At 46.0% G+C, this 22882-nt stretch overlaps 1 protein-coding gene across 1 annotated transcript; it reads left to right on the top strand.

Annotated features, from left to right (window-relative positions):
• Window positions 1–984: 984 nt before the first annotated feature.
• ZBTB34 (zinc finger and BTB domain containing 34) lies at window positions 985–21310 on the top strand (the record flags this gene model as incomplete). Its single annotated transcript, XM_080709419.1, has 2 exons — window positions 985–1045; window positions 19786–21310. The coding sequence occupies exons 1-2, from the start codon at window positions 1014–1016 to the stop codon at window positions 21308–21310; spliced, it is 1557 nt and encodes a 518-aa protein (XP_080565545.1). The 5' UTR covers window positions 985–1013.
• Window positions 21311–22882: the final 1572 nt, after the last annotated feature.

The raw sequence follows: 22882 nt of genomic DNA, 5'->3' as shown, positions 1-22882 counted from the left end.
TATTACAAGCGTGCGCCACCACGTCAGGCGACGTTTATTATTATTATTATTATTATTATTATTATTATTATTATTATTATTTGGTGGTACTGGGGATCCTGGAAGCCCTTCTACCTCTGGGCTACACTCCCAGACCTATTTTTACATTTTTATTTGGAAACAGGGTCTCCTAAGCCAGCGCGCATGGCTGGCTTCGAACCTGCGGGATCCTCCTGTCTCTGCCTCCCAAGCGCGGGGATTACAAGCGTGCGCCACCACGCCCGGCTTATTATTTTTTTTTTAAAGAAGCTGTTATTAGTAATCTGCCTTCTCTGTCTTGTATAGCTAATATCTGTTACCGTTCAAGGTGGACGTTTTCAGTTTTCATTCTTGGGGTAGAAGAAGGACAAAAGGGGTCTTTGATGCATCTAAATGTTTATTCAAGGAGAAAGCCGTAGACTCCTTTAGTCAGAGAATGTGGGGAAAGATCATCCAGCTTTGGAGTCACACCTCAGTTTAAATTCCAGCAGAGGTACTTACTAGCTGTGCGAACTTGAGCGTTAATCTAATGTCTCTGAGCCTTCGTTTCTTATTTGTAGTTTATGTGATGGTAGAGTCTGTTTCATAGGATTGCCACAAGTTTTTAAATGAAAACGGTATACCTCCTAACTTCTTAATATATTTCCATCATTACTCTGGGGTATAAATTTATCAAGGTGGAGGAATGGTAGGCTGCTGGACTGTGCAAGTCTGCTGAGGCGTGCATTTCTGCATGTCTCTACCCTACATCTGCCTTCTAGTTGAAGCATTTGTCAAGTATGTCAGTGTTGAGAATCTGGAATGCCCTCATTGTATCTTAGTCCCATTAATTTTTATGTTACTTTGCTTGAAATTCCGCTTAATGTTTTTCAAACTTCTTAATTGTGTTCATTTAATGTTTTGTAGCCGACAAACTGCTGAATTTAGCTTAGTGAAGGTCATCAACTGAACGAAATTAAGTTTCTAATGGTTATTTTCTGTTTGATGTTGATGGCATGGAAAACCTCATGGAAGAATGCAATTCCAGGTGAGCTTTTCTAACCTTTTGTCATAAGAGGCCGAGCGTAATGTATTTTCCAGGTCCAGTTCCCCTGACATGGCAGCAGTGAGCAGATGCTGCTCCTTAACGATTTCACGTTGAGTTCTTTGCCCTAAGAAAGCGTATTCTTTTCCCTAAAACAGATTCATGATTAGAATTTGAAACTTCTAGCAGACATGGGTTTGGTGGCACCTACCTTTAGTTCCAGCTACTCAGGAGGCTGAAATAGGAGGATCACTTGAGCCCAGGAGTTTAGGACTAGTCTGGACAACAACAGTGAGAACCTGTCCCCACCTCCCCCCCTAGTCTGGGCAGTAGTTAGAACCTGTGTGTGTGTGTGTGTGTGTGTCTGTCTGTCTGTGTATCTCTCTCTCTCTCTCTCTCTCTCACACACACACACACACACACACACACACACACACAATTTGAAACATCTTTTTACTGACAGTAAAAGAATGAACATTTTGTAGAGAAATGGCTGTAAACTGCATATTGGGACCTCATAATTGCCACCCTATCCAACCCAGCCTGACTGTCCATAATGAGAATTCTCTTTCCACTTAAGTTGGTCAGCAAGAATCCAGCACTGGTAAAAACCCTGACATCCCAGTATGCCCAGCTTAAAGTCGCCCTCGCAGGAGGGAAGCGTGCTAGTGGACTGGCAAGCCGAGGCTCAGAGCGCCTCAGCCGGTGGTCGCCTGAGGGACTGCGGAGAGTGTCGTGGCCTCGGTGTGTTTCCCCCTCTGCAGGAAGGGGCTGATGTCCGCGCTGTGCCCGCGGTGTCGGGAAGATTCGGGAGCAGGTGTAGAGCTTCTGTAGCTCGCTGTACACGGGAGGGGCCGATACTGCGGGTGCTCACCATCGTAGGTAGAGCGAGAGAGGCCAGTCCTCCTGCTCAGGAGCTCAGAGTCAGCGTCTGATGTTTTGAGTCGCCTAAGACAAATCACACCCTCTCAGAATGAGTGTATCTGAGCAGACCTGGGGAATGTTAGCGCCTTGGTAGGAAATGTAACAGTTTGGATAAAAATGTTCTTTCAGGCTCCCATGAATTAATGCAGTAAGAACTCTAAACTTGTTTCCCTTTAAATTAGGGTGGCGCTTCATGAATATCCATCACAGAATGCCGTTTTCTTTATTTTATTTTTCCTTGCATTTGGTTTCAGCAGCACCAGAATGTTTCGTGCAGTCCTGGTGCCATTCGGCGGCTGCTGCTTTCCAAAGGATTAGCTCGTAGCTCATGACAGCTCAATTTTAGTTTTGATCTAGACCCGGGCAGAAATATCTAGAAAAGTTATTTTTGTATAGTTGTTACTGCTGTTACCATGCCTTTCGTCTCCAGAGCTTCAGTCTGTGGTCTTTGAGTGACTTTTGTATGAGAGTGAAAATTAGGACTCTTGAGTGTCTGATGGAGAAAGCCTAGCTTGAGCTACATCTCCAGTGTCGGCAAGTGACCGAAGCCAGCAGGTGCAAGTCTGGGTGTGGAATCGTGAGCATCTTGACTGAGGATAATGGGTACCTCCTGGTGCCTTAAACACTTCCAAATTTGTAACCTTACTTTCCTTTCTTGGAAGCGTAACTGGGTATTTTTAAAGGAAGTGTGGCATCTTGTGAAACAAATTAGCGTATTTCTAGGTTAGGTGGGAATAAGCCACCTTGCTGGATGTGCCTCGTGTCAGGGACCGTCCTGCACCTGTGGCATCGGGGGCAGGACAGGTTGAGAGCTGAGGCGCAGCCGTGCTGGGCAGGCCATGCGTCTCGGGTAGCCAGATTGGGTTAGGCTGTGTCAGCCGACCATGCTGAAGCCTGTGTGCCACACACTGCCGGCTGGGTGTGCAGCCGAGAGCGGGGACTCCGCTGCGTGCAGGTCTCCGGGTGCCTGGCTCCACCCTTGCTTCAGTTCTCCTGTCCTGGGAAATGGTTCTGAGGCTCCCCCGACGCTCTGCAGGGGGCATTTCTAGGGGGAGGGTGTTTTGCCCAGGTGACATTTAAGAGTCCTTCTCACCTGCAGGCGCACAGCAGGTGGGTCAGTGTGAGAGAATGTTACTTGCCTTTCGTTTTCCAGTTATCTCACTTGAGGAGTGCGTGCTGCAAATTTTACTTTGAACACTAATCCCTAGAAATGCTGTTTCAAGAGAGCACTCGGTGGGAGTGTTCCGTTTTCTTTCTCTTTTTCTTTTTTTTGTGGTACTGGGGGTGGAACCCAGGGGCTTTTCTGCCTCTGGGCTATCCTCCCAGACCTATTTTAACACTTTATTTGGAAACAGGGTCTCACTACGTTGCTGAGAGCCTCACTCAGTAGCCGAGGCTGGCTTTGAACCTGTGCGATCCTCCCGTCTCAGCCTCCCAGGCGCTGGGGTCACAAGCGTGCGCCAGCACGCCCGGCTTGAGTGTCCCATTTTCATTGTATATATTACAGTACCACCGACAAGGAGCAAACAGCCTTTTCTTTTCTCAGCTCTCTTTTCCAAGTTCTCTCTCTGAGTTACCTCCTCTTAGCACCACCACCCTCAGTTAGTGCAGGTTTGGTCACTCCCCAGTGGGTCCCGCTTCTCTCCTGCCCGTTGCTCACTTCGCATGTCCTGGCTGAACCAACTTGCCCCACAGGGTGAGGTCAGACCTCTGGCTCCAGGACTACTGGATTCTTCTTTGGACCCGTGTTTACAGTGCCCACCCAGGGTCCCGCTTGCGTTCTCTAGCCAGATGTGCAAGGGCCTCTGCACCGTGGCTCCTCTGCCACCTCCCCTCCGCGTACCTGGGCCCCGGCTGTGCAAACTGCGTGCGCCCCCCGGCCCCATCCGCGTGCACTCTACTCCTGTCTTTCTTCTGTCTGGAGTGTTCTTTTTTTTTTTAAATGAAAGGCCCTGTTTAAAAATATCTTCCACTATGAAGTTTTCTTTGTTCTATTTTGACTTTTAAAAAATCTTTTTGGTCAAAAGTAATCAGTCCTGTCACTGTTCCTCATAGTTCTTTGCTTCTGCCTCTATAATTGTCTGCTTTATGTAATAATTATTCATTTGCAGCCCATTTTCTCCTCTAGATTCTTCAGTTTAAAAAATTATATATTTTTAGGCTAAAACCTACATGTCTTTAAAAAAAGTTCAGTGAGAATAATACAGCTATGTGATAAAAAAAAATTCAGGTTTAAAATCAAGTCTATTCCCCTCCCCTCTCCCCAGTCCGTGGTCCTTCTTCCCGGAAGTGATTACCTGCGATAGTCTCATGTGATTCCTTCCAAATAGATTCAGCAGCAAATGCTTGGCACTTGAACCACACCAGTCTGGACTGTGTGTCCACTCACATGGAGATTTTTACTTTTTTGGGGGACGGTGATGGTATATTGCAACAGTTTTTTAAAAAAAAAAAGCCTCTCAAATCATGTAGCTTAGAAATATGGAAAAAGTAGACAGAAATCTTACAAAAAGTTAAGATTTATCAAAATGTAAGCACACAAATGTAGACCATACATAGTGCCCTTTACAGTTGTGAGAAATGTACAGAGTATTAAGCCGTAAGTAAATACGTACCACACTGCCGTAGTAACCCCCTAGCCTCATTTCACGGCGCCTGTTGCCCTTGCGGTGAGCTCGCGTGTTGGGAGAATCCGCTTAAAACACCCGTGACGCTCATCGTCTCCACATCTCTAGTAAATTGCATGTGGCAGTAAAACAGTGATCTCTCGAGATTCTTGTGTGGTCTTCATTGTATATAATACATACAGCATAGAAAACGTGTTAATTAACTTGTATGTTATTGGTGCGTCCCATCCACAGCAGGCTCTTGGTAGCCTAGCTGCGGGAGAGTCCAGAGTTATATGTGGTTATATGTGGACTTTTAAAATTTTATTTATTTGCAGGTCTGGGATGGAACCCAGAGGCATTCTACCTCTGAGCTACACCCCCCAGCCCTATTTTTTTCATCCTTTATTTTGAAACAGGGGCTCGCTAAGTTGCAGAGGGCCTCACTAAGTAGCTGAGGCTGGCTGTGAACCTGCAATCCCCCTGTCTCAGCCTCCCAAGTACTGGGATTGCCAGTGTGCGCCTCCACGCCTGGCTATCTGTGGACTTTTGATTGTGCAAGCAGTCAGTATCTCTAACCTCCCGCATTGTTAGTCAGCTGTGGCGTTGGGAGGTGCAGCTCAGTGGTAGAGCACTGACCACTGAGTTTTTTGTAAAAAGAAGGAAAAAAGTCAACTGAAGTTACTCTTGAGAAATGTGCTTGAAGGAAGTCATAAATATGCATGCATATTGTTTTATATCTTGCTGCTTTTAATTAAATTTTAGAGTACTTTCTATTTTAAAGCATACATATCATCCAAACATAATTGCAGTGTTTGGGAGGCTGAGACAGGAAGATAACAGGTTCACAGCCAGCCTCAGCAACGCAGCAAGACCCCGTGGCTTAGTGAGACCCTGTTTCAGAACTTAAAAAAAAATGCCTGAGGATGTAGCCCAGAGGTAGAATGTACCTGGGTTCAGTCCCTAGTTACCTCTCCCCTCTGAAAAAAAGTATGCAAACCTGTCTATTCTTTTTTAATGAAAAATGCCTGAGGATGTAGCCCAGAGGTAGAATGTACCTGGGTTCAGTCCCTAGTTACCTCTCCCCTCTGAAAAAAAGTATGCAAACCTGTCTATTCTTTTTTAATGCCTATGTAGTATTTCACTGTAGTTGGAGGGGTGGTTTTTAAGACAGGATCTTACTATGTTGCCCAGGTAGTCCTCAAACCTTTGGGCTTAAGTAATGCTCTGCCTCAGCCTCTCAAGCAACAGGGACTACAGGCTTATACTATCCTGCCCGCTTTTTGTTGTTTTTTTTTTTTAACTCGCCTCCTAGGTAGGTGTGGTGGTATACACTTGTAATCCCAGTACTTGAAAGTCTGAGAGAGGAGAATCGCAGGTTTGAGGATAGCCTCAGTAAGTAGTGAGACTCTCATCAACCTAGTGAGACCCTGTTTTAAAATAAAAATGAAATAAGGCTGAGGATGTAGCTTGCAGGTAGATTGCCCTTGGGCTCAATCCCCAGTACCACCAAACAACAACAAAAAACAAGGCATGTTCCTTGTTCCTCTTTTTAGGCTATAGCAAAAAAAAAAAAAAAAAAATTGGAAATCTTGTTATCTGTATTCCAGTACACTTTTGTGAGTACTGTATTTTCATAGGTTCAATTCTTAGCAGTTACTTATGCCCCAAAAGGTAAATACCTGTTACATGTTCATATTACCAAATGGTCAGTCATTTTCCAGCTCTTTTAAAATGTGCATGGGTTTAATGGGTCAAAAATGCTATTTTAGCTGGGTGCAGTGGTACATACCCGTAACCCCAGTACTTGGGAGACTGAGACAGAGGGTGGCAGCTTTAAGGCCACCCCATAGCAGTGAGACTGTTTCAAAATGAAAAATAAGATGGGGCTGGGGATGTAGATTGAAGGTAGAATATCCTTGGGCTCACTTCCACACACAAAAAGTGTTATCACGTAGCTTGGGGCAGGGTGTTTGCTCAGCATGTGTGAGGCACTGGTTCAGCCCCCAGCACTGCAGGGGGCGAAGTAAAGGCATTTCATTTTCTTTTGGGAATTCAAATCTCTTTAATCATGAATAAAGTTAACTCATGTTCTCTTTTCTCTGTTGTTTGTTTTGCTTTTTGAACTCTGTATCCTTTGCCCATTCTTCAGCAGAGTTTTTTCTGTCATCCCAATTTGATTTATAAACTAAAAAGTTTTGGCCGGGCGTGGTGGCGCACGCTTGTCATCCCCGCGCTTGGGAGGCGGAGACAGGAGGATCGCGCAGGTTCAAAGCCAGCTGCGCTGGCTTAAGAGACCCTGTTTCCAAATAAAAAAGTATAAAATATGTCTGGGAGTGTAGCCCTAAGGTAGAAGGGCTTCCAGGAACCCCAGTACCAACAAACAAACAAAAAAAAAATTTTTTTTTTTTTTGGAAAGTAGCCCCTGTAAAATATGCATGCATTTTCCCAATATGTCATTTATCTTATGGCTCTTTAGAGAGAGGAGAATGATTTTATGTCATCAGTTGCATTTGTCTGCCTTGGTGGCTTCTGGGATTGATGTCATTCTTGGAAAGGATGGAAAGGACTTTGTGTTGATACAAGGGGGTACACCAGTGTTTTAGTAATTTTTTTCTTTTGGTGATATGCAAATCTTTCAAAAGACTGACATAAGAATATAATGGCATTAAATGGAAAATAACAGGCCTCTGCATACACTCCCTGTGCTTTCTGGGACGCCGGTAAGCCTGCAGCAACTCTGGACGGAAACCCAGAGAGCCGTGCCTTTGCTCAGGCCTTTTGGTTCCTGGGACCCTGCGACCCTGCGGTGTTGGTGGCGTTTTGGTGTGTCTGCTCAGAGCCACTGGGGGGCGCAGGGGAGGAAGAGCAGCGCCCCTTCCCAGGCTCAGCGCCCTGTGTGCTGAGGGTTTCCCTGTCGTTGCAAAGTGCCTTTTGGTTCCAGAGCTGCTTAGGTGAAAAGCGTGTTCTTCTAGGAGCTTTGGAGCCTGGATTAGGAGTGTCACTTCCTTGTCAGTTGCATTTCAGAAAAGCATCCGTCCTGCTGTCTGGGTGATGTGCTCTCGCAAGGGCTCCAGCAGCGCTCTGACCTAGCCCCGCCGTTGGTCTAGCCTTCTGCTTTCTCTGCCTCTACCTTTCCTTCATTCGGGTCTCTGGGGCAGCGCCATCCTGGCTCAGGCAGCGTTGGCAGGCCAGCCCCCTCTCCTGTGGCTGCGCTCACGGGCCCTCCCTCCAGGTGCCCGCTGTGTCGTCGGCTCCCTAAGCCGCCGGCTTCCCCTGAGCACACCTGGCGGCTCGGCGTCCACACTTGCCGTCCGTCCCCTGGCCTCGCGGACGTGGCTCCTCGATGCCTGCTCGGTTCTGCGTTGCCCCGCAGTTTGCCCTTGCTTTCTGAATACCAGGCCTTGGGCGGAGCCCCACATCTTCTCCGAAGCGCTTGCTCTCTGGAGCTTCCACCTTTAGACACTACAGGGCCGGTCACTTGAATCTCTGGTTCTGTGGTTTCTAATTAATTGAGGCTTTTAACATGTGAAGATGGCTCTGTGTGTGTGTGTGTGTGTGTGTGTGTGTGTGTGTGTGTGTGTTGTGTTACTGGGGATGGAACACAGGGACGTTCTACCTCCAAGTTACCCCCCCAGCCCTATTTTATTCTTTTATTTTGAAATAGGCCTCACTAAGTAGCTGAGGCTGGCTGTGAACCTGTGATCCTCCTGTCTCTGCCTCCCAAGTACTGAGATTACAAGTGAGCACCCACGCCCAGCTGGCTTTTTGCGTAAAGCAGTAAAAGGAGCCAGGGTGAGGTCCTTGTGACTGTGGAGAGCATAACGCCCCTTCGCCGGGCCCCCGGCAGGCTCTTGCCTGCTCCTGCTCCTGCCTTGCAGGGGACTCCGGCCTAGAAAGAGGTGCTGGGTCGTAGGAGGTGTGCGTTCCTAACTCATGGGTAGCACTAAGATGCCCAAGCCCTTCTCTGTCTCGGGCAGTAGTGGGAGGTGCCTGCACCTGTCCCTGTCAACCAAGGCAAGTGATGTCTTCTCCCCTCCCTCTGCTGCCTCAGCTGTTCTCAGCCTCTTGGAGTCTCTATTTCCTCATCTCTAAAATGGGCTAATAAGCCAGCTGTGGTGGCACACGCCTGTAATCCCAGTGCTTGGGAGGCTGAGACAGGAAGATCACAGGTTTGAGGCCAGTCTCAGCAGCGTATTGAGACCCTCAGCAACTTAGTGAGACCCTGTTCAAAATAAAAAAAGAGGCTGGGGGTGAAAAATCCCTATATTCAGTCCCCACTATCAAAAAATGAAGAAGAAAATAAAAAGGTCGGATGGGCTAAGTGCCCGCCTCGTGGTAGGTCAGGGAGCTCATGAGGGACCATGGCACAGTGTGTGTCAAGCTCTCTGTGCCCCGTAGGTCCTGTTGGAGGTGCTGAGGGAGGACTCTCTAGGGAAGGGCAAGGTTAAGGAGTATGGGTGGGGTGGCAGTCACCCTTTACATTGCGGAGTAGTGTGGGGCGCTGTCCACGTGGAGGTGGAAGACACTAGACTGCACAGGGGACCCTTCCCAGTGGATGGGACGGCTTCCTTGAGACCAGGGCTGGCCAGAGTCGAAGCTGTGTGGGAGGCAAAAGCTATTTCCGCAGGTGTGACGTGGTCTTTCTATGTAAGAAAGTAAGAATTCTAGCCGGGCGTGGTGGCGCACACTTGTAATCCCAGAACTTGGGAGGCTGAGATAGGAGGATCACAGTTTGCGGACAGCCTCAGCTACTTAGGCCGTTTGCAACTAACTCAGTGAGACCCTGCTTCAAAATAAATAATAAAAAATAGGACTCGGGATGTAGCTCGGAGGTATGCCCCTGGGTTCCACATCCCTAGTACCACACACACACAAAAAAAGTAAGAATTCTGGCTGGGGGTGTGACTCAGTGATAGCATGTGAGACCCTGGATTTGATTCCCAGCAAAGAAAGAAAGCTGGGTGTGGTGGTGCATGCCTGTCATCCAGAACTTGGGAGGCTGGGATGGGAGGACCTCAGGTTCACGGCCAACCTCAGCAACTTAGCAAGGTTCTCAGCAACTTAATAAGCCAGGCGTGGTGGCTCACACTTGTAATCCTAGTATTTGGGAGGCTGAGACAGGAGAATTGCAGGTTCGCGGCAACCCTCAGCTATTTAGTGAGGCCCTCTGCAACTTAGACTCTATTTCAAAATAAAGAATAAAAAATAGGGCTGGGGGTGTAGCTTGGAGGTAGGATGCCTCTGAGTTCATTCTCCAGTATCACAAAAATAAATAAATGAATAAAATAAAAATATACAAAACAGGTCTGGGGGTATAGCCCAAAGGTAGAATGCCCCCTGGATTCAACCCCCAATACCTCAAAAAAGAAAGAAAGGAGGGAACTTAAAGTAAGAAATTGAAAGGGCAGGAAGGTCGTTTCCCCATGAGATGAATGAGCAGAAGAGGCCCATGAAATTGAGAAGGCACGGACAATTTCAGCGGAGTCTCTGTAGTGGGGTGCGTGCGTGCGTGTGTGGCTTCTGAGCCTGGCCTCTAACCTGTGGTCCTCCTCAGCTTCCCAAGTACTGGCACTAAAGGTGTGTGCCACCAGGTCTGACTCCATGTATGTTTTTTGAAAGAAGTTTCAGATTTTTAGCTAGATTATACTTTGGCAAATAAAATAAGTATTGATAAAGTAAGTACAAATATCCAGCTTACATGTACTTCTTTTGTGGCGCTGGGGATGGGACCCAGGGGCATTGTACCTCCAAGCTACACCCACATGTACTTTTTTTAAATTAAAATATGGCAATGCACATGTCTAGTGTGAGCGGGTTTTGCCTAATGTAATGTGACAGGAAGACCTGATTAATCTGCTAAATTAAAAATATTCTGATTCTCATGTTATAGCGAGTGGAATAATCAAATTCATTATTTTCTGAAGCAGCTGCAGACTTAATCTAAATGAAAAACTAATACAAATCACGACTCTGCGTTATCGAAAATGAATTCCATTCCCATACCTCTGCGTCGGAAGGCATCTGCATTAAGCCTGCATCAAACTGTAAGACTGGGGCTCATCTTTGAATTCCCTGTGGTGGTTGTGTGTGAAGATTGATATTGAATGAACATTTCTTATAAATGTAGGAAAAATAATTTAAATCTCAGTTAGTATGCCATTTAGTGATTGCAATTAAATCTTGTATTTGTAGCACATATAACAAAAGACTAATTTCCTTAATTTGCAAAGAGCCCCAACAATTGAGTAAAAAGGCAAGTGTGGCCAAAGGATAGGAACAGGCAGTTCAGAGACAACTTAGACTGCCGTGAAGCAGGAGAAAGGGCGCCAGCCTCACTTAGGAGTGAGCACGTCCACGGCGGCAGTGGGCACCGGCTTCCCGCTCTGCCGACATGAAGCACTTTAAGGCCTGCTGCCTGCAGTTCTGGGGAGCGGGCTTTCCATCCCCTGTGCTTTGGGAGAAAAGACAGTTGCTGCCACCTCTTAGAGGGAAATTTGACATTACAGATTGAAATTTAAAACCTCCTAATTCCTCTGCTAGGAGTTACATACAAAAGAAAGCAGGGCATAAGTGGTGTATGTGTTGCCATTATGGGCTCAGAGCGGCTCTTTAAATCGCTGCCTGTTTTGGTATCAGTTGGCACCGGTTGGGTCCGTTGTGGCACAGACATCCCCGATGCTCTGGAGGTGGGAGAAGTGAGACCGGCGAGTGTCCCCTGCCATGGCGGACTTCACCGCATGTTAGTGCGTTTCTTAGGAGTGGGGCAAGCCAGCGCGGTGGCTGAGCCAGGAGGATCGTGGGCTCAAAGACAGCCTCAGCAGCCCAGGCCTTCAGCAACTTAGTGAGACCCTGTTTCAAACTCAGAAGTAAAATAGGGCTGGGGTGTAGCTTGGAGGTAGAATGCCCCAGGGTTCAAATCCCAGAGCACCCCTCCTGCAATAAAAAGAAAAGAGCAGGGCACTGAATAAATAGTTCATGCCGGTACATGTTTAAATTTCTCTGAAAAACACTCAAACTCCTTCCAGTGATTTTTCTGGGAAGAGGACTGGGACTGGGCAAATTTTGCTATTATTACATGTAATCTTAAGTTCTACCAAACGTGTATGTTTTCTTTTAAAGATAAAATTAATTAAAAATTGGTCCAATGTAGGTGTAGACCCACTGGCATTCCATGCATGGAAGAATTTCAAACCCACTAGGAGCCAGTGAGTTGCCCATGGGGACTGGCAGTTTAGAGATGAACTCAATGTCCTAGCAGGAGATTCTGACCTCTTCTGTCTCAGGACCACCAGGCCTGATAATCCAGTCATGGTGTGGAGGATTTGTGATTAATTATGCCTTCTGCTCTCTTTAGCCTGGTAATGGGTCTAGAACTGAGATTAACTGTAAGTTCAGTCTGTGGCAATCTTTCAAAAGAAGCATCTTACTCAAGAGTTTTGCTTGTTAACAGCTCTGGGAGGGACTGTGGCTCATTGTCCCTGCCCAGGATGTGTGGGTGGAGGAGAGGAGAGCAGAGCGCACGCTTTCGCATCTTGCAGGAAAATGGAATCCTGCTTAGGTGTTCACCGAGGTGTTTCCTTTTTCCCCTCAGTGATTTCTTGTGCTGGTTCCGGGAAATGGCTTCAAAATATATTTGAAAATAGCTTTGGTATTAATGTGCCGATATTGGAAAATGGCTTTAAAATGTATTTGAAAATAGCTTTGGTATTAATGTGCCGGTATTGGAAAATGACTTTGGCATTAATGTATTGGGAAATGAATTTGGAAAATGAATTTGGTATTAATGTATCGAAAATTAGTTTCAAAATGTAAAACGCAGTCAGGGCCTGGTTACTGCCAGGCACTCAGGAAGCTGTTAAAATGCAGAGTTCTCTTACCAAAAGTAATTAGCAAGTACACAAAAGAGTTGGTACCTAGGTCCATCATATTTTAAAAACAGGTTTGCATAATAAGTAACTTCTAGCAGATAGGCTAGAATTCCCCAAGAATGCTGGAGGAGGGTACAGGCCTCTGTCAAGAGAGGACAGATACCACGTGACCCTGACTTCGTTAATCATTCTGGTCCTAACAAAGACCTAGGCCTACACCTGCATAAAGGCAGGAAGGCTTTTGGCCAAGCAAGAAATTCCCATAATCATAATGCCCATAATAATAAAAAAAAAAAGGGCCTGCACGGAGTTAATGGGCGGGCTCACACCTAGGTCAGAAGATTATTGGTTAAGTAAGATGAAGGATAATGTATCTTTATAAAAACTGTTCTGTATCCAGAAACTTCAGTAACTTATATTCAAGTTACTCCACTACCCATCCCTTTGGGTGTAGTGCTTCCTGTCCTATTTTTCTGCCTTTGTAGTAATAAAATTGCTTAAGCTTACAGCAAAAAAGAGTTCTGGCTATTCTTTTCTAAAATAGCTAGGAGCAAGAACCCGCAGCTACATCCACACCGTTTTACTGTCCCCCTGTAACAGGTATCATCGTCTACTTTTCTTGAGAAAAGATAGAAAGCGGCACATGGGAGACGAGGCCCCAGCATGACCTGTGTGTCTGTGTCCACTTCACAATTGAAGACATTGTCCTTCTTCCCGGGTTCCTGCCTGAAGCCCTGCCCCTTCATCCTTTCATCTGCATGGCGCTGTCCACACACTTGCGCCCGAATCCACCTGCCTGTAAAGAGTAGGTGGCATTTGACCTCTTGTCAGCGCCAGCCAGCTTGCAGTTTTGTAAGTTTTGACTATTCGAGAAAGAAGTGCCTCATGTTAATTTTTGTTTGTTTACTGATGAAGTGGTTAAGCATTCTCCCTGTATTTAAAAGGCTATTCTAACTTTAAGCCTGGCGTGAGAAAGGAGGATCAAGGATTCTTGGCCAGTATCAGCTACTTAGGCCCTTTTTAACTCAGTGAGCCCCGGTTTCAAAATGAAGAATAAAAAATCAGTCTGGGGTGTACCTCAGAGGTAGAATGCCCCTGGGTTCCATCCCCAGTACTGCAAAAAAAAAAAAAAAAAAAAAAAAAAAAAGGCTATTTTAATTTTTTAAAAGAATCTTGCTTTTTTTTTTTTTTTTTTTTTTGGTGGTCCTGGGGGTGGAACCCAGGGGCTTTTCTACCTCCGGGCTATACTCCCAGACCCATTATATACTTTATTTGGAAACAGGGTCTCACTAAGTTGCAGAAGGCCTCACTAAGTAGCTGAGGCTGGCTTTGAACCTGTGTGATCCTCCTGTCTCAGCCTCCCAAGTGCTGAAATTACAAGCGTGCGCCACCACGCCCAGAATAATTTTTTTATTTTTGGCAAAAAGTTTTTTTTTTTTTTAAGATATATGGAAGTTTTACTTCTTTTGTTGTTAAACCTACATATCTGTTTTCCAATACTTAGAAATGCCTTCTGTAGATACTGTTTTGGGGTATGCTATGAAAAAAGTATCTAACTATATTATAATTTGTTCAAATTCGCTGATTTGAAATGGCATTCGAGGCCGTCTCAGTCTGATTTCCGCTACCTGGACAGCATTGAGGAGGATCGCAGGTTTGTGGCCAGCCTCAGCTACTTAGTGAGGCCTCCACAGTGTTGTAGTGAGACTGTATTTCAAAATAAAAGAGTAAAGTAGGGCTGGGAGTATAGCCCAAGGTAGAACGCCCCTGGATTTTATCCCCAGTACTGCAAAGCTAAATAAACGAATAAATAAAATAGTATTTTAGCTGGATGTCATGGTGGTCCATGCCTTTAATCCCAGAGACACGTTCGAGGACAGCCTCAGCAATTTAATGAGGCTCTCATGAACTTAGTGAGACCCTGTTTCAAAAATAAAAATAGAGTTTGGGGTGTAGCTTAGAGGTGCAATGCACTGGGTTCAAACCCTAGTACCACACACACACACACACACACACACACACACACACACACACACCTTTTTTGGCTGGGTGTGGGGGGTGTGTACACCTGTAATCCCGGGACTCAGAGGATCACAGGCTTGAGGCTAACCTCAGCAATTTAGCAAGGCCCTCAGCAACTTAATGAGACCCTATTTCAAAAAAATAGGGCAGAAGAGGTGGCTTAGAGGTTAAGCACCAGGGGTTCAATCCTCATCGCTCCCCCCCACACACACACACACACTAAAGCATTTAACTGGCCTTCTCTGAACACTCCCCCATTATAAAAGATCTCGAAGGTCTTACCTTAGGATTTATGATAAGAGGACTATAACTTTCCTGGGTCCTTAGTCCCTGGCACATAGAAGACACCCAGTACGCATTTGCCAAGTTAATTATAGCCTAACCTGACATTAAGCTTGTCTAGACTTTTCCAAAATTTCTTTTTAACTTATTCTTCCAGATCTACACTGTGCAGTGTGACATACACTGGCCACATGCAACTATTGTGTGTTTGGAATGCAGCTAGTCCAAATTGGACATGTTGAATATAAAGTACACATCAAAATTTAAAAGATTTAGCATGAAAATAAAATTTAAAATCTCATACCTTTCTAGTCTAATATTGATTACATACTACAATAATGTTTTAGATTTAACAGGTTAAATTAAAATATTAACAAAAATTTATTTATTTTGCGGTAATGGAGGTTGAACCCAGGGGCATTCTACCTCCAAGCCCCACCCCCCAGCCCAGTTTTATTTTTTATTTTGAAACAGGGTCTCACTAAGTTGCAGAGGGACTCACAAGTTATTGAGGCGGGCCACAAACCTGCAATCCTCCTGTCTCAGCCTCCCAAGTACCGGGATTACAAGCGTGCGCCACCACGCCTGGCTGAAATTTCATTTTTAATTTTTTACTTTAAAAAAAATGTAGCCTTGCCAGGCGTGGTGGTACACGTTTGTAATGCCCATGCTTGGGAGGTGGAGACAGGAGGATCACGCAGGTTTGAAGCCAGCCTTGCCGGCTTATGAGACCCTGTTTCCAAATAAAAATATAAAAAATAGGTGTCTGGGAGTGTAGCCCAGAAGTCGAAGGGTTTCCAGGAACCCCAGTACCACCAAAAAAAAAAAAAAAAATGTAGCCTGGTGTGGTGACGCATGCTTGTAATCCCAGCATTCAGGAGGCAGAGACCAGAGGAATGAGGTTCGCGGGCAGCCTCAGCCACTTTGCTGAGCCCTTTGCAACTCAGTGAGACCCTGTTTCAAAAATAAAAAGACTAGAAACTATGGTTGGGGTAGTAGCGAGGAGATACAACGCCCCTGGGTCCCATCCCTGGTACTGCAAAAAAAAAAAAAAAAAAAAAAAAATTGTAGCCCTAGAAGGGTTGGGAAGTAGCCCAGTGGCTGAGGGCTTACGCATCTAGGGTTTGTGAGGTCCTGGGTTTGATCCCCAGTCTGGAAAAATTAAAAACGACTCCTAGGAAACACTAAATTAGTCTGACAGTGGTGCATACCTGTGATCCTAGTACTTGGGAGGCTGAGACGGGATGTTCACAGGTTTGGTGACAGCCTCAGGAACTTACTGAGACCCCCAGCAACTTAGTGAGACATTGTTTCCAAAAGAGGAAATAGGGCTGGGGGTTTAGCTTAGACGCAGAATACCTCTGGGTTCCATCCTTAGTACAAAATAAATTTTAAAAATCAATTATACATATGGCTTATATTTTATTAGAAATGAATTTCAAATTATTCAAGTTTTTTTTTTTAAAAATTCCACTGGGCTGCATTATATTGGTAAATTGATTTTAGAGGAGAGTGCCCCATCTGTTGACTCTCCTTGCCAGAAGCGTGTCTCTTCATTTGCATGTTTTTGTCCTTATATAAAGGTAAGGTTTTTCTTCTTATTGCCTATATTTGTTTATGCTCCCCAGATGTTTTATGGTTTCTGTTTCTATCTTATGATTTCTATATCATTGCATATATTGATATATACAGATACGTAATGATATAGACCATTGTAAATCAGTATCTTACCTGTTATTTTATGCAGTTTCTTTTAAACTCTCCACGTCTTAGATCTGACAGCACATAACGCTGGTGATTCCCTGTGTTTTCTGTGTACGTGGTCCCGTCTCCGTTTTCTTTTTCTTCCTTTAGTTGAAGAGGTGCCTCAACTTCCCCTCATTGCTTTCGCTGGAAGTTCCAGAACAGTGTTAAGTAGGAGTAGTGCAGGTAGGAGAGGAGCGCTGTCAATCTCCCAGGCCCTGACGGGAAGGCTCCCTAATGTGTCTACCAGAATGTGCTCCAGGGAACACGCGTTGTTTGGAATATGAGCGTGTACCTTGAGAGAAGAGTCCCCGTCCAGTGAGTCCGCAGACTGCTGAGTTCAGCAGAGTGCTTGTCTGCGGGCTTCTCAGATGGGTTATTATGCTGATTTGTTTTTAATCCCTGAGAGGTAAGAATATTGAGGCTAGTCAGCTAGCTCATGGGCTTGAGTTCTATTGAATACATTTTAAGAAATGTAGACATAACCGCCCCCTGGCCCCCGTTTTTTGTTTTTGGTGGGGTTTTTTTTTTTTTTTTTTGGTACTGGGGATTGGACTCAGTGGCATTCTGTCTCTAAGCTACACCTTCCCCTGCCCTTTTTTATTTTTACTTTTTGCTTTAAAATAAGATGCTGCTAAGTTGCTGAGAGTGTCACTGAGTTGCTGAGGCTGGCCTTGAACCCACAGTTCTCCTATCTCAGGCTCCCAAGTACTGGGATTTATAGGCATATGCCACTGTGCCTGGATAGTTGTTTTTGTTTGTTTGTTTTGCAGTACTAGAAATGGAACTCCAAGCCACACCCCCCGTATGGTTTTTTTATTCTTTATTTTGAAACAGTCTGAGTTGTAAAGGGCCTCACTAAGGAGCTGAGGCAGCCTACGAACCTCCATCCTCCAGGCTCCACCTCCTGAACGCTGGATGACAAGTGTGCACCGCTACACTCAGCCTAACCTGGATAGTTTTAGGATGATCTTGCAGTAGATACTGCAAGATACTGCAGTAGATACTGCAAGTCGATAGGATGGTTTGCAGTAGATACTGTTTTTATTATATTAAGGGAGAATGGTTCTTTTTTTCTAGCTTATTAAGTATTTTTTCCTTACTCTGAGACATTTAACTTCCTCAATGCAATGTTTGGTCATATGGTTACTTCTTTTCTTTCTCTTTCTTTCTTTTTTTCTGTACTGGGCATTATACCTCTGAGCTACATTCCCAGGTCTTCGCCCTTTTAAAATTTTGTAAAAATTTTGAAACGGTCTTGCTAAGTTGCCGAGGCTGGCCTCAAACCTACAATCCTCCTGTGTCAGCCTGTCAGGTACTGGGATTAGAGGCATGTGCCACCATGCCCAGCTCACTTGGCTTCTCCTTTGCCTTTCTGACATTCCAGGTTATAGATGTCTATTCCCTGACAGGTAGCCCCCCTCCCTCTGGGGAGCAGCGGCTCTTGGTCTTGGCGTGTGCTGTTCATGAGTTGTGTTTCCTGGTGTTTGCATCAGGGCTTTAAACCCCTCCCGCCGGCAAGGTAGGCGGGACCTTTGCGCTGCTTGTGTCTCCGGGTGTCAGATTTGTGCCAGGGGAGCAGAGACGCCTTAAATGTTTCTGCGTGTGTCTAGAGCAGTGTGAACGGCCTGAAGATCGTTTGTGCCTTGGCACTGTTTCTTTTTTATTTAGTTCTGCCAATTTACGTTATCCTAAAAATATGTCCATTGCATACAGATTTCAAGTTGATTTCAGTCATAGTCTAGGATAAATAAAGGCACAGTATTCTTTGATTAAAATGTTTTAACTCAAATTTTGACATGATTTAAAAAATTCTGACGTAGTGTCATCAAACTAACTGATTGATCCTTTCCTGCAACAATCTTAGATTTGGTTGTGCATTACCCGTCTTAAAGTTTAAACAGTTTTCTCTGATTATGTTATTTCTCTGCCTTAACGATTTTGTTGCTTCCTTTGAGTTTAGTTTTTGTTTCTTCTCTGACTTCCTGAGTTGGTTTTCACTTATTTTTAATATTTATAGTCTAATCACAAAAAAGTTTAAGGCTTTGACATCCATTGCTATAGTTTTTTGTTTTCTAAGCCCCCAGTATTTTATTATGAAAAATTTCAAACCTCCTTAACAGTTAAGAGAATTTTTTCAGTAAACATCTCCGTGCCCACTCCCTGGACTTCGCCATTGTTAGCATTTTACCATGTTTTCTTTGACACATTCTTGTCCATCTATTTTTTTGGAGATACATTCTCAAGTTGACAAAATATGTAAACTTCACGCCCAAACCCTCTCTTCTTTGGGGGAGAGAATTACTGGGCATTGAACCAGGAACATTCTACCTTTGAACTACACTATACCCTTCAGCCCTTTCTGGTTTTTTTTGTTTGTTTGTTTGATTTTTTCTGAGCAGTCTTGCTAAGTTGCTGAGGCTGTCCTCAAACCTGTGATTCTCCTGTCTTAGTCTCCCGAGTACTGGAATTACAGGTGCAGGCCACCGTGCCCAGCTCTAAACTCTTGCTGCAGATTTTATATGTTTTCTCATTGTCTAAGTTAAAGAGGTATTTAAATTATTTCTCTTGGTTGGATTTTATAAAATAAAACATTATTGAATCAAGTCTCCTATCTTGGGGCTATATACTTCAGTGGTTTTGAGCCACCCAGGCTGTGGGTTCCGGGCAGGAGGGAGCAGAGCTGTCTAGGTGTGGGTCGTGCCAGCGAGCTGACAGCAGTGGGTGCCGGTCCTGCTCCTGCTCCTGCCCACTGCTGAAAAACAACTCTGCATTGGCAGAGGCTGGGCTCTGCCCCGCACACAGGTGTGGGCCTGCGTGGAGTCCAGATCAAGGCGTGATGCTGCAGAGGGGTTAGCGCCATGCCTGTGTTCAGTGTGCTGTACACGGGAAAAACACCAATTAGAAGTACACAAACAAAGCAGGCCATTCCCTAGATGAATTATTTTTTTACAGAATCTTTCAAATTCTTAAAAGTTGATGAAACAGGGAAATATTTTCCCTAAGAGAAGACCTGTTTCTCAGTCAGAGCTGAAATACCTACTGTGTGCAGTGTCTCAGCTTTCATCTAGATGAGATGTTGGGCAGGAATGACACTCGGCTCGTCGGCCATTTGATTATTTGGCTTGAGGTTCATTAACTGGAACCTGAAAGACTAAAAACTAGACGAGAGGAAGAGTGTCCAGGCCGACCTTGGGGGCGCGGCAGGCGCAGCGGTAGTGCTGGAAGCTTGGGTTCACACCACGTGGACTCAGTGGAGTGCCTGGTGAATTACGGAAACTCTCTCTTTCCGCAGATTACGCTTCATGTCAGTAGAAATGGACAGCAGCAGTTTTATTCAGTTTGATGTGCCCGAGTACAGCAGCACCGTTCTGAGCCAGCTCAACGAGCTCCGCCTGCAGGGGAAGCTATGTGACATCATTGTGCACATCCAGGGCCAGCCGTTCCGAGCCCACAAAGCGGTCCTCGCAGCCAGCTCCCCGTATTTCCGGGACCATTCAGCATTGAGCACCATGAGTGGCTTGTCAATATCCGTGATTAAGAATCCCAACGTGTTTGAGCAGTTGCTCTCCTTTTGTTACACTGGAAGGATGTCCCTGCAGTTGAAGGACGTGGTCAGCTTTCTGACCGCCGCCAGCTTCCTTCAGATGCAGTGCGTCATCGACAAGTGCACGCAGATCCTCGAGAGCATCCACTCGAAAATCAGCGTCGGGGACGTGGACTCCGTCACCGTGGGCGCCGAGGAGACGCCCGAGAGCCGCAACGGGGTGAAGGATGGCGGCTTCTTCGCCAACCCCGTCGAGATCTCCCCTCCGTACTGCCCTCAGGTTCGACAGCCCACCGCCAGCAGCGACCTCCGCATGGAGACGACCCCCAGCAAAGCCCTGCGCAGCCGCCTGCAGGAGGAGGGGCACTCGGACCGCGGGAGCAGCGGGAGCGTGTCTGAGTACGAGATTCAGATCGAGGGCGACCATGAGCAGGGCGAGCTGCTGGTGAGGGAGAGCCAGATCACAGAGGTGAAGGTGAAGATGGAGAAGTCCGAGCGGCCCAGCTGCTCCGACAGCTCCTCGCTGGGCGACGACGGGTACCACACCGAAATGGTGGACGGGGAGCAGGTGGTGGCGGTGAACGTGGGCTCCTACGGCTCTGTGCTCCAGCACGCCTATTCCTTCTCCCAGGCAGCCTCCCAGCCCGCCGGGGTCTCCGAAGCTTTCGGAAGCCTCAGTAATTCCAGCCCGTCCAGGTCCATGCTGAGCTGTTTCCGAGGAGGGCGTGCCCGCCAGAAGCGCGCTCTCTCTGTCCACCTGCACAGTGACCTGCAGGGCATGGTGCAGGGGTCTGACGGTGACGCTGTGGTGAGCAACCCCGGGTACGAGAGCAGCCCCCGAGAGAGGAGCGCCAGGGGCCACTGGTACCCGTACAACGAGAGGTTGATCTGCATCTACTGCGGGAAGTCCTTCAACCAGAAAGGGAGCCTCGACAGGCACATGCGGCTGCACATGGGGATCACGCCCTTCGTGTGCAAGTTCTGCGGGAAGAAGTACACGCGCAAGGACCAGCTGGAGTACCACATCCGGGGCCACACCGACGACAAGCCGTTCCGCTGTGAGATCTGTGGCAAGTGCTTCCCCTTCCAAGGGACCCTCAACCAGCACCTGCGGAAAAACCACCCGGGCGCTGCCGAAGTCAGGAGTCGGCTGGAGTCCCCCGAGAGAACAGATGCATATGTGGAACAGAAACTGGAAAATGACGGGTCAGCCTCGGAGATGGCCCTAGATTCCCGCATGGAAATTCACACAGTATCTGATGCTCCTGATTAAGGTGGTCAAAAAGTACGCCCAAGCAAAGCACATTAATCAGTGCATATTTGTGATTTGCTTTGTTGTGATTTTTGGTTTTTCCAACCATCTGGAAACCTCTTGGTCTCTTGGCAGTTTTTCTAAAGTTTTGGGTGGAACACTTGGTTGTGTTTATCCTTCCCCCTCTCCGCCCTCTCCCCCAAGGAGCTCAAAGCATGAAGGGCAGGTATCCAGGGAAAACACAGGCTGACAGTATTCCTCTTTGGCTGAACTCTGAATCCAAAATTTGCCAGTGATTTAGCTATGCCAACTGGCTGACCCTGCATTCTCTGCCAAGAGTCAGACTCTCCGCGTGGGCACTGGCACCAGGCGTGTCCACGGAGAGACCAGGATGCCGTCAGCTGATACAAATGGGTAACCTTTTCTAAGTTAAAATCACTTTTAGGGGTAGTTAGACAATTTATATATATATATAATAAAATGATTATTATATATATAGTATATATACATTCTCAAATTTGAGCTTATTCTGGTTGAGGTGAATGTAAGAGGAATATATAATTGAATACAATGTGAACAGGGCTTTCGACTCTGTCTCATCCCTACCTACTACGTTAGTTTTGCCCCTTTGTTTTCCTTACAGAAGAATGTTAGAAAGTTTTCATACATATTAGTCATCGTGTCCAAAAGCGAGCAGAGCGAATCACAGTGTTCACAGCTCTGCTTCGGAACAAATACACAAACCAAATGCCATAAAATTTCTTCAACTCTGGTTGGAAACCGTTTGGAATTTCTGTTCGTTGTCCAGCAGGAAAGCTGGATGACCTGTGGTGCTGACCTTTTTACATAGTGTAGTGCTCTCTTAGCCAACCCCAAAGGAGCGGTGGTGTTCAAGGTTTTTACCAGCCTACAAATCTACCTTTATTCCGTACTGTAGAAACATACATACCAGGTAACTAAATCGAATCACTCTACCATGAGTTAGTACTCGCACTAAAGGAAAGGGACTTGTAGTTCTAGCTACAAAATTCTCCAAGCAGTGTTGTAGGTTGTTTCTTTTTTCATTTTTCCTCCTTTTCTTTCTCTGTTTCAAACAGCTAGTTCAGGTGCACAGAAACTTTTTCTACATGCAGTTCCCAGGGAAACTGCAGAACTTGGAATTTGTACTTTTGTAAAGCTATACTGTATGGGAATTGCAAGCAATATCTCTTAGTATCGTGTGTGCTAACGAGAGCCTCGGTGGCTCCCCACTCTCAGTGTTTCCTGCTTAAAGAAACCAACAGTTAAGAGCCCTCTAAGATACTCTGTGTGTCACCAAATCTGTGTGTGTGTCACCATATTTTTGGTCACGTGGTGCTATTTTTATGTTAAGTATCTTTTAGGTCAGTATAGTTGTAGAAAATGTGAAATCTTATGGTAATAGTGAGTTACAGTTGTTTTCCTCTCGAGTTCATAGCTTGGAATGAGACCTCAAAAGCATGTGCTGGCAACACATCCTCGTGAGAACCCCGAGTCCTGTGTGAGGGGCTTTACTCGGACTTGGGGACTCTCCGCCCGCGGGCCGCGGCGTGTGCCCACACAGGCCGGCTTTGC

The sequence above is a fragment of the Muscardinus avellanarius genome (genome assembly GCF_963383645.1).
Source record: "Muscardinus avellanarius genome assembly, chromosome: 13".
Classification (NCBI taxonomy): domain Eukaryota; kingdom Metazoa; phylum Chordata; class Mammalia; order Rodentia; family Gliridae; genus Muscardinus; species Muscardinus avellanarius.
This window is presented reverse-complemented; position numbering and strand designations above follow the sequence as displayed.